Source organism: Cervus elaphus, chromosome 18 (assembly GCF_910594005.1).
Source record: "Cervus elaphus chromosome 18, mCerEla1.1, whole genome shotgun sequence".
Classification (NCBI taxonomy): Eukaryota; Metazoa; Chordata; class Mammalia; order Artiodactyla; family Cervidae; genus Cervus; species Cervus elaphus.
Window position 1 is genome coordinate 111,952,871 of NC_057832.1, and position 12,167 is coordinate 111,965,037.

Consider the following 12,167-nt stretch of genomic DNA (forward strand, 5'->3'; position numbering starts at 1 on the left):
AAGTGAAATTTATGTTCATATAAAATAAAATTTTGTGCTTTTAATTTTACATATTTCTTACACCTAAAATTTCACTCTTATGTAGTTAAATTTAACAGTTTTCAATATGCAGGGATATGTGTTTTCTTTAGAAAAGCCTATTCTTTTCATAGTATTTTAAAATGAAATGAAGAAAACTGAACAAAGCCTCAGAGAAATATGGGACTCTGATAAGTGCACCTCACACATGAATGATAGCACCAGGATAGAAGAACTACAAAGGAGAGAAATAATTACTTATGAAAATGATAGTTGCAAACTTCCAAAGTTGATGAAAGTCATTATTTTATAAATCCAAGAAGGATAAATCCAAAGAGATCCATACACAAGCACATAACAGTAAAATTTTCAAGAGACAAGAGACAAAAATCTTCACAGCAGCAAAAGCAAAACCACATTGTATGTGTAAGAGATCCAGTTAAGATTAATACTGACTTCTCCTCAGAACAAACAAGACTAGATCGCCATGGGATCACGTATTTAAAGTGCCAAAAGAAAAAAATATGGCCAGTCATGGTTCTAATCCAGCAAAACAGTCTCTCAAAAGTGAAGGCAAAAGAGATCAACTAAGACAAAAAAAATTTTTTGCTAGCATTACTCACCCCATTTCTTTACAAAAAATACTAAAGAAAATTCTTCTGACTAAAAGCAAATGACCCAAGATGGTAATTAGAATTTATGCAATGTAGAAAAAGAGCATAAACCTAATTTGGTAATTGTAATATAAAAGTCAGTATGAATGCATATTTTTCCCCTGAACTTCCATTTGCTGATTAAAAAATTACTATATAAAACAGCAACTATATAAATGTATATTAAATGGATAGCATATATAAATGTAATATATTTGCCAATGATGGCACAAAGGAAGTGAATAGAAGAAAAGCCGTTGCAGAATAAGCAAATGACACCAAATGTCAACTTGAGTCTGAGGCACAAATGAAGAGAAGGAGAAAGGGTAAACAAGGTTTACATAACAAATGCTAAAAGTACACCCTTACTCCTCTTTTCACCCAGCTTCTTTAAAAAATATTTAAAGTAATAACTATAACAATATACATTGAGTTTATAACTATAGAGACATAATATGCACTAATATAATAAGAGCACAGAAGAGGGGGATGAGAACAGAGCTACACAGAAGTAATGTTTCTATATCTAACTGGCATTGTGAGTATAAATCTGAACTCAGGTATAAATTAAGATGTATATATTAAGGCCCAAAAGACTTACCACAAAATGTGACTTAAAAATTGAAAAAAAAAATAATTAAAAATTTATAATGTCATATTAGAAAATATTCACCTAATGCCAAAGTAATATAACTATGCTTCACATGTTAAAGATGTAGTGGAAAAGGAGGGTAACAGGAATAGACAAGAGAGGAATTTCGGTAAAGAGATAAAAATATGAGAGAGTCAAATGAAAATATGAAATTTAAAAAGCTTGCACGAGGGATGGAGAATTCCTTCTATGGGCTTATCAAAAAATTCAACAAAGCTGAAGACAATCTCAGTTTGAAAATATGTCATAGTATATACACTGTACACTAGTTTATAAATTTCCTGTTGTTCAGTCACTCAGCCATGTTTGACTCTCAGGGACCCCATGGGCTGCAGCATCCCAGGCTCCCCTGCCCTCCACTATCTCCTGGAGCTTGCTCAAATTCATGTCCATTGACTCAGTGATGCCAACCAACCATCTCATACTCTGCATCACCTTTTCCTTTTGCCTTCAGCCTTTCCCAGTATCAGGGTTCTTCCAACAAGTTGGTTCTTCATATCAGGTGGCCAAAGTATTGGAGCTTCAGCATCAGTCCTTCCAGTGAATATTAAGCGTAGATTTCCTTTAGGATTGACTTGTTTGATCTCCTTGCGATCCAAAGAACTCTTGAGTCTCCTCCAGCACCACAGTTCGAAAGCATCAATTCTTCAGCGCTCAGCCTTTTTTATGGTCCATATCTCACATTCATACATGATTACTGGAAAAGCTATAGCTTTGAACAGACATATGTGACTAGATGGCAAAGTGATGTCTCTGCTTTTTAATACACTGTCTAGGTTTGTCATAGCTTTCCTTCCAAAGGGCAAGCATCTTTTAATTTCATGGTTGCAGTCACCATCTGCAGTGATTTTGGAGCCCAAGAAAAGAAAATCATTGCTTCTGCTTTTTCCCCTTCTATTTGCCATGAAGTGATGGGACTGTATGCCGTTATTTTAGTTTTTTGAATGCTGCGTATCAAGCCAGCTTTTTCACTCTCCACTTTCACCCTCATCAAGAGGCTTTTTACTGCCTCTTCATGCTCTGCCATTAGAGTGGTATCATTTGCACAACTGAGGTTGTTGATATTTCTCCTGGAAATCTTGATTCCAGCCTGTGATTCATCTCCCCCTGCATTTCGCATGATGTACTCTGCATATGGGCTTCTCTGGGGGATCAGTGATAAAGAATCTACCTGCAATGCTGCAGGAGACACAGGTTCAATCCCTGGGTTGGAAAATCCCCTGGAGGAGGGCATGGCAACCTACTCTAGTATTCTTGCCTGGAGAATCCCATGGACAGGGGAGCTTGGCGGGCTACAGTCCATGGGGTTGCAAAGAGTTAGACATGACTGAAGCAACTTAGCATGCATGCACAGTCCTCTGTATATAAGTTAAATAAGCAGGGTGACCATATACAGTTTTGTCATATTCCTTTCCCAGTTTCGAACCAGTCAGTTGTTCCATGTCCGGTTCTAGCTGTTGCTTCTTGACTTTGCATACAGGTTTCTCAGGAGACAGGTCAGATGGTCTGGTAGTTCATCTCCTTAAGAATTTACAACAGTTTCTTGTGATCTACACAGTCAAAGGCTTTATCATAGTCAATGAAGCAGAAGTAGATGTTTATTCTGGGATTTCCTTGCTCTTTCCATGATCCAGTGAATGTTGGCAACTTGATTTCTGGTTCCTCCGCCTTTTCTAAACCGAGCTTGTGAATCTGGAAGTTCTCAGTTCACATATTGCTGAAGCCTAGCTTGAAGGATTTTCAGCATAACATTGCTAGCATGTGAAATGAGTGCAGCTGTGCAATAGCTTGAACATTCTTTGGCATTGCCCATCTTTGGGGTTGTAAGGAAAACTGACTTTTTCAAGTCCTGTGGCCATTGCTGAGTTTTTCAAATTTGCTGACATATTGAGGGCAGCACTTTAATGGCATTATCTTTTAGGACTTTAAATAGCTCAGCTGGAATTCCATCACCTCCATTAACTTTGTTCATACTAATACTTCCTAAGTTCCACTTCACTTCGTAATCCAGGATGTGTGGCTCTAGATGAGTGATCACGCCATTATGGTTATCCAAGTGATTAAGACCTTTTTAACACAGTTCTTCTATGTATTCTTGGCACCTCTTCTTAATCTCTTCTGCTTCTGTTAGGTCCTTACCATTTCTGTCCTTTATTGTGCTCATTCTAGCATGAAATGTTCCCTTGATAGTTCCAATTTTCTTGAAGAGGTCTCTAGTTTTTCCCACTATATTGTTGTCCTCTATTTCTTTGTATTGTTCATTTAAGAAGATCTTCTTGTCTCTCCTTGCTATTCCCTGGAACTCTGCATTCAGTTCAATATAACTTTCCCATTCTCTATTGTCTTTCACTTCTCTTCTTTCTTCAGCTATTTCCAAGGCTTCCTCAGACAACTGCTTTGCCTTCTTACATTTCTTATTCTTTGGGATGGTTTTGGTCAGTGCCTCCAGTACAATGTGACAAACCTCTGTCCATAGTTCTTCAGGTATTCTGTCTACCAGATTAAATCCCTCGAATCTATTCATTACCTCCATTGTATAATCATAAGGGATTAGATTTAGGTCATACCTGAATGGTCTAGTGGTTTTCCCTACCTTAGTCGTTTTAAGGCTGAATTTTGCAATAAAGAACTCATGTTCTGAGACACAGTCAGCTCCAGGTTTTGTTTTTGCTGACTGTTTACAGCTTCTCCATCTCCCCTGCAAAGAACATAATCTGATTTTACCATGGACCATCTGGTGATGTCCATGAGAAGACTCTGTAATTATCTTGACCACAGTATTTTATATTCTCATAAGAAATGTATCAAAATCTATTCTCCAGAATTCACATCAACACAGTATTCTCAGAGGTTTATGCTTTTCCAACCTGATGAATGTGATATGGTTGATGACAGAGTAATGTTTGGCAAGTCACTTAACCTGTTATCCTCGCTATTTTCTCATTTGTGAAATGGACATCATACTAGTTACCTCACAGGATACTGCCTAGGATGTGCAAGGCTTTGTGAAAATCAGAAAAAGGTCCCCATGTTGTGTGAGTGAACTACAACAATAGGATTCCTCTAGGAAGAAGAGGCCTCCTGAAATGAACCTGAGAGGAAGGGGTACCTGTCTTTGAGTCTTCAACCCTTTCTCAGCCAGCACAGTCCCACCAGGGCCCCTTTGCTGCTAGCAGAGCATGGGTGGGATTGAAGGCCTCACTCACCACCTTCTCTCGGGGTCCTGTTCAGTACAAGTAACTCAGCAGGCAAGGTGGTCTTGCCTGTGCTCACCGTCAGAAAGGCACCCTCACACAGTACCCTTGGAAAACATAAGTAAGCCCATTAACCTCTGCTGGGCAGCTCAGTTGCCCCTCTCAATTCAGAGCTGGTAGGATGTACTGAGTGCCATCATTGTCAGTAAACTCCTACCTCCAAAGCCCTTCCTCCACAATGTGAAATTTCAATCCTTACGCTGTCAAACAGCCATGCCCTGGGATTGCTGAGGAGCTGGGAATGAAGTGGGTAGTGACTTGTTTGTTGTGGTTGGCGCGCAGAGAAAACCTACAAAAGGGACACTTGGATTTGAAAACAAAGACTCAAAATGCGCCATTCAGCCTGAAATCTGGGTCTGGAGGAGGTCAGAACAGAAAGAGCTGTTTTCAGCAACAGTGAAACACAAGAGGCTCCCTCCAGAACCAGTCTTCTCACTCATATCTGTCTCCGCCACGCGTACACCTCAAGGGGAGGGGCTAAAGCAATACCCTGAAGGTTAGCGAAAGGAAGTTTGTCCTCCTTCTGACCCAAATATTTCCATATCCTTATATCACCAATATTTGCCAAGGGAGAAGGGTTCCCGTCTCCACAGCACCACTCTAGATTCATTCTGTGGCAAAATGGATATAACATCATATGTACTTTGTGGTAGAAGGAGTCCAGGAAAATATGAAACACACAGAGACAAAGAGAAGCAGGATATTTTAAAACTTATGGCCATCTTTTCAAGAAATTTGCAAAAATATAGGAAAAGAACTAGGAAGAGCTGATGAAGAAATACAGTGCACATCTCTGCCTTTGAACTCATTATCCATCTATCTCACCCGCTCACACGCCCATTTCATTACTCCCCCAGGAAACACATTTTCAAGGTGAATTATAAACCAATATGGGTCCAACAGAACTTTCATGAAAATGTACGCTTTTCTTTTTCCTAGGTCTTCCCACATGCTCAGAATATGCTTTCTTGAGTTCACAGGGGAAGCAAATTGAAACAAACACTGTGAGTTTCTAGTGAGTTGAGTACAGATCTCATTTTTACATGCCTTGTCTTCCATGGCCTGATCAGGAGTTGTACATTCTATTATGTTTTTGTAACAGAGACAATGGTAAGGGTAGCATTTTCTAGGTAACTGAGTAATCTTGAGTCAAGATCATATCATCTAAATTGAGAGAAGAGTTAATACTTGAGGAGTTGACAGCAGCTTTTCACTCCATCTCGAAGGGCCTGTTTGACTTTATCATTCCGGAGAGTGAAGATGAAAGGGTTCAGCAAAGGGGTTAACACAAAAATCAGCAGGGAGACTGTCTTGTTGTACTCAGCTGCCTGAGTTTGCTTGGGTTTCACATAGAGGAACAAGCAGCTGCCATAGCCGATGACGACAAAGGTGAAGTGGGAAGCACAGGTAGAGAAGGCTTTCCTGCGGCCAGAGGCAGTGGGGATCCTGAGGATGGTGGAGATGATGTAGGTGTAGGAAACAATTGTTGGAACCAGTGAGCCAATGATAATGAAAATAGCCATTAAAAACAGAACAAACTCTGTGAAAACAGTGTCATCACACGATAGTTTGAGCAACTGACCTCGGTCACAGAAAAAGTGGTCTAAGACGTTTGATTTGCAGAAGGTAAACTGAAATGTGGCATAGACTGGCCAGATTTCAGAAAGGAACCCGAACACCCATGACCCAATCACCACCGAGATGCAGGTGTGGCTGTTCATAATGGTGTTGTACCTCAGAGGGTTACAGACAGCCACGTACCGGTCCACAGCCATCACTCCCAACAGTGCAAACTCTGTGGTCCCCAGAGCAAGGTACATGAAGAGCTGGGCCACACATGCAGCCAGAGATATTGTCTGCATCCCAGGGAGCAGCAACCCCCAGAGCATCACGGGGACGATAATAGATGTTGTCAGCATTTCCAAGACAGAGAGATGACCAAGGAAGAAATGGTCATGGGGGAATGTAGATGTTTATCAACACAGATAATCACGATGATGATGGTGTTCCCCATTATTGTCACTGAGTAGAAGAGAAAGAATACAGCAAAAAGAATGTGATGTAGTTCCTGGGACCCAGGGAACCCTAAAAGGCAGAATTCAGTGGCACTTGAGTGATTGCTCATCATTCAGCCCTTATTTCTGCTCCTTGGGAACCCTAGAGATGAAAAGAAAAGAAATGCTGCTCCACAAGGTCTTGCTCTCAAGAGAGAAGGACAGCCTAGGATGAGGAAACATTTCCAACCTGGGGACCAGGCTAGCTAACCCTATGAGGATGCTCTGCACAAAGTCAGACCTAAATGCTGTCACCTCCGGTCCAGCTGAAAGTTCACTGCCTGCAATGGATGAAGATCCCATCCTCTCCACTTGTGTGAGGAACACCTCTCTTGTCTTTTTTCCCCTCCTTTCTCACAGGGCACAAAGGTTAAGCCTTGAAGGAGGCCAGTTTTGATGCTGAGCCAGTCCCTTAGATCCGGGGTTTGTTCTTTCCTCTTAGCTTACCTATAGCAGATGATATAGTGACATTCCAGAGGATGTTCAAAATAGTGAATTTTATCCCACCCTTCATCCTGATGGGTATTACAGAGATCCCCTTGGGTTCAGCAGAGGAGAGGCAGAGGGTCCCGGAGCAACATCTCTGCTTTCCCCAGACTTTAAGATCTCTATGTTACAAATCAGGTAGTATTCCAAATGGAAACTCTGGAGCTTGGGATGACTTCCCTGAGCAGATTCTGTCTTCTTTTATGCCATTTCCCCCCGCAAAGTCTTGACAGGGAAGAAAGATGGTACCTGACTGTCACAAGTTTAGATCCAAGGTTCTCAGTTGCTCAGCGTGCCTGGATGTCTGCCCCTCACTTCATCTATCCCACCAGGCTAATTTCATCTCCTCAAAGCACTCTTTCCACTCACCTTCCCCCAAACGTGAAAGACCTCTTCATTCTTGACAGTTGGTTTTCTTCATAACATGTTACTATCTGACGTTATGTTATACATTCAACTTCTTACTTCACTCCTTCCTTTAACATTAAACAAACGCTGCAGTGAACACAGCAAATTAAAAATCCCTGTACTGCGGTGCTTATATTCAAGGAGAGAATGGAAACTATTCCATAAACAAGTATATAAAATAGTTTCCTCATCATGCCATAGAAAAATGAAACAAGGATGCAGGAGAGGAAATTCATTTATTTTGTTGAACTGTGACACTGGAATGTAAACTCCATGGAGGCAAGAAATGTCCTCTGTATATATTATAGATACATATACATAAACATTCTGGAGCCAAATAAATGCTGAAAACTTTTGGCAAATGATGAGTGAATGGACACAGGCTTTGTGACTGAATACCACATGGTCCTGGTCAGCGTAGAAAGGCCGTAGCTCTGAGGTCCTACTGTTCTCTGTTTGCCTGCCTTCCTCACATTACCGTTTTCCCTTCCTCTCATCCCTTCCTGAGACTTCCCCAATACCTCTGTCAATCTTACACTGATGGGAATCCAGGCTTCAAAGACAGAACCATTGGGAAATCTCAGGGGTCTGCTTCTCCCCAGGTTTCCGTAACCACCACTCAATGAAGACACACGAAAGGAGAGAGGAGCCTGCTGACCGACATCAGGAGCTGAGCCTGCAGGAGCGCCGGGTCAGAGAGGAGCTGACTCTGCCCTCTGCTCTGCAGCGGGATGAGGAGAGGAGCCCATTTCCCAGCTGCTCCCCTGCCCAGTCTTCAGACTCTCGGTGTCCTTCCTCTAGAAGGCAGCCAAGGCAGAACTCCCCATCCTCATCCTCTCCGACACGTCCCTTGTACAGGGGAACCCTGAGAAGACACTCACCTCGATGCACGGGCTCCTCTGCCACTCCTGACGCTCACTGGGGCTCGGGCAGGGCTGGTCCCGTCTGGCTCCTGCTGAGCTGAGCACAGGGGTCAGAGCTTCTTGGTGCTGCATCCATGCACGGTGAAGGAAAGTGTCCTCGGGAGGACTTAGGAAAAACTCCCAGAAATAACAGTGCTGTGGGGAGCTGAGGGTCTCTCTCTCCTTCTCTCCCACTTCCCTCCTTCCCAAGGGCACTTAGTCACTGAGGACCCTGATCTTAATTAGCCCAGGCTTAGGGCATCCAGTCTTGGGAGAGTAGAACAAACTTTTAGTCCTTCCCATCCCTGAGCAATTACTTTTCAGAAGTTTTTCAGCTTTTTGTTCAATGGGAAACCTAAAATCTCACCAGAGGCTTCTCAATACCAAGGTTGCCTTCTCAGAGGCCCGAAGTCTAGGTTCCCAGAAGATGTCTCAGACTCTGAGTAGGTCACCCCTTCTGCTCTTTGTCCTAAGCTCTTCCCAGGATTCTCTTAGATAATTGGAGTCAAAATGAGCTCCCTCTTCATCCAGCTATAGGAAGCTCCAACGATTAACTCAAAAATATACGCCAATGTTTAAAGAAAGCCTGCATTTGGATCTCAAATCTTAACTTCAGCAACCCCCCTCCCCCAAAGCCTATTTCTCCTTGGCTCATAATGCAGAGGCTACTGGTAATGACCCTGTCAGTTCAGTTGCTCAGTTGTGTCTGACTCTTTGGGACCCCATGAATCGCAGCACGCAAGGCCTCCCTGTCCATCACCAAGTTGCAGAGTTTACTCAAACTCATGCCCATCGAGTCGGTAATGCCATCCAGACATCTCATCCTCTGTCGCCCCCTTCTCCTCCTGCCCCCAATCCCTCCCAGCATCAGGGTTTTCCAGTGAGTCAACTCTTCACATGAGATGGCCAAAGTATTGGAGTTTCTGCTTCAGCATAAGTCCTTCCAATGAACACCCCGGACTGATCTCCTTTAGGATGGACTGGTTGGATCTCCTTGCAGTCCAAGGGACTCTCAAGAGTCTTCTCCAACACCACAGTTCAAAAGCATCAATTTTTCGGCGCTCAGTTTTCTTCACAGTCCAACTCTCACATCCATACATGACCACTGTAGACCATACATAGCCTTGACTAGACGGACCTTTGTTGGCAAAGTAATGTCTCTGCTTTTTAATATGCTATCTAGGTTGGTCATAACTTTCCTTCCAAGGAGTAAGCGTCTTTTAATTTCATGGCTGCAATCACCATCTTCAGTGATTTTGGAGCCCAAAAAAACAAAGTGACACTGTTTCCACTGTCTCCCCATCTATTTCCCAAGAAGTGATGGGACCGGATGCCATGATCTTAGTTTTCTCAATATTGAGCTTTAAGCCAACTTTTTCACTCTCCTCTTTCACTTTCATCAAGAGGCTTTTTAGTTCCTCTTCACTTTCTGCCATACGGGTGGTGTCATCTGCATATCTGAGATTATTGATATTTCTCCTGGCAATCTTGATTCCAGCTTGTGCTTCTTCCAGCCCAGCATTTCTCATGATGTACTCTGCATATAAGTTAAATAAGCAGGGTGACAATATACAGCCTTGGCGTACTCCTTTTCCTATTTGGAATCAGTCTGTTGTTCCATGTCCAGTTCTAACTGTTGCTTCCTGACCTGCATACAGGTTTCTCAAGAGGCAGGTCTGGTGGTCTGGTATTCCCGTCTCTTTCAGAATTTTCCACAGTTTATTGTGATCCACACATTCAAAGGCTTTGGCATAGTCAATAAAGCAGAAATAGATGATTTTCTGGAACTCTCTTGCTTTTTCTATGATCCAGCAGATATTTGCAATTTGATCTCTGGTTCCTCTGCCTTTTCTAAAACCCTGTAGACCCCTGAAAATCCCATGAGGCATTTCCTCCCTGAAATCCAACTCTGTTCCTCTCTACTGTCTCAGGTGTCCACTATTCTCATACCTGTGCACCTATTAGCACTCAAGCAAGGTGCTTGCAGACATTTATCTCCATGGCATGTCCCTAATCACCAGCTGGGCACTTCTATGTAGAAAGAGCTTAAGGACAGCCTAATGGAGGTCGTTATAGTTACAACCTGAAATGACAGACAAAACTTAAAGTGAAAATCTGCTTGGTGCTGCAGTGAGACACACATGTGAGACTTACAAAACATTTATGGAGAGTTTTGGATTCCAGTTTAAACACACTTGTTAAATCCAAGGATGTCAACTGGTTGCTGCTACTGCTGCTAAGTCACTTCAGTCGTGTCTGACTCGGTGCAACCCCATAGACAGCAGCCCACCAGGCTCCCCTGTCCCTGGGGTTCTCCAGGCAAGAATACTGGAGTGGGTTGCCATTTCCTTCTCCAATGCATGAAAGTGAAAAATGAAAGTGAAGTCGTTCAGTCGTGTCCGACTCTCAGTGACCCCGTGGACTGCAGCCCACCAGGCTCCTCCATCCATGGGATTTTCCAGGCAAGAGGACTGGAGTGGGCTGCCATTGCCTTCTCCGGTCAACTGGTATAGAAGAGTATAATTTGAGAGCAATATTCCTTCCATTCCTCAAACTGTCTGATCCCAACCCAGTTGCCATATAATCTCAGAAAAATTTCCTAAGCAGGCATCTACATTTTCCTTGGAAGAGAATGCTGAGGAAATCTGCTTCACAACTTTTGTTGTTGCGTTCAGTTTCTCAGTAGTGTCCAACTCTTTGCCGCCCCATTACTCTCTCACTTAACAGCATACAAAAGAGTCTCTCCCAGCTCAACACATATTGCCTTACTGTTTTTGCATTGTTTTTCATTTTATACATGTCCTTATTAGCAAGCCCTCTATTAATAACTTTTTGTTGTTTTTTCTATTTTTCTTATGAAAATTGATGTTATAAATAGACATTTTTAAGTCTATACAACTTTTTGCATATGGAATAAATCCAAAGAGCTGGAATTTTTAGTTCAAAAGTTAGATACGTTTTAGCTATTTCTTTCCATTGGGACCATTTACACTTCACAGATTCTGGATTGGTTTGCACACCACTATGATATGTTAGTAATTGATTTCCTGATCCACAAGCAACCAAAGGGATAACCAAAATTTCATTTTAATTTTAAATTGAAGGCAACAACAATATCTCAAAAGAGAAATCACTTGGTAATCCATGGAAAATCTTTTCTTTTAATAAAAATTACTATAACTAACTAAAATGAAACTGAACAACTGACCCAAAATTTGTTAAATAAATGAATTCCTACCTAAAAACCTTCCTACACAGACAACTACAGGTTCAGATGGGTTTACTGGTGAATTCTATCAAACATTTAAGAAAGAAATCACATGAACCCAACACAAAATCTTCTAGCAAAATTGAGGAAAAGAGAACACTGCCCCATCCTTCTTATCAAGCCAGAATCATTTTGATACTAAAGGCATCACAGGAAAATGAACCTACAAACCAATATTCCTCAGGAACATAGAAGCAAAATTCCTTAATAAAAATATTAAAAATTCAAATCCAGCAATATGTAAAGAAAACAACACGCAATAACAAAGTGGTGATTTTATTTCAGAAATGCCAGGTTGGTTCATATTAGGAGATTAATCAATATAAATCACCATGTTAACAGAAGTAAAAAGAAAAGCTACATGACCACTTCAATAGGAGCAGAAAAGCTATTTACCAAAGAAGAACAACCTTTGATTAAAAACTCTCATTCAGCTTGGAGCCAAAGGAATCTTCCTCAACCTGAAAGTACC

At 41.8% G+C, this 12,167-nt stretch overlaps 1 protein-coding gene across 1 annotated transcript; it reads right to left on the reverse strand.

Moving 5' to 3' along the window:
* Positions 1 to 5,758: 5,758 nt before the first annotated feature.
* Positions 5,759 to 6,705, reverse strand: LOC122673924 (olfactory receptor 9A4-like). The gene is given in 2 exon segments (XM_043871807.1): positions 5,759 to 6,529; positions 6,532 to 6,705. Coding segments are annotated over 2 exon segments (945 nt in total).
* Positions 6,706 to 12,167: the final 5,462 nt, after the last annotated feature.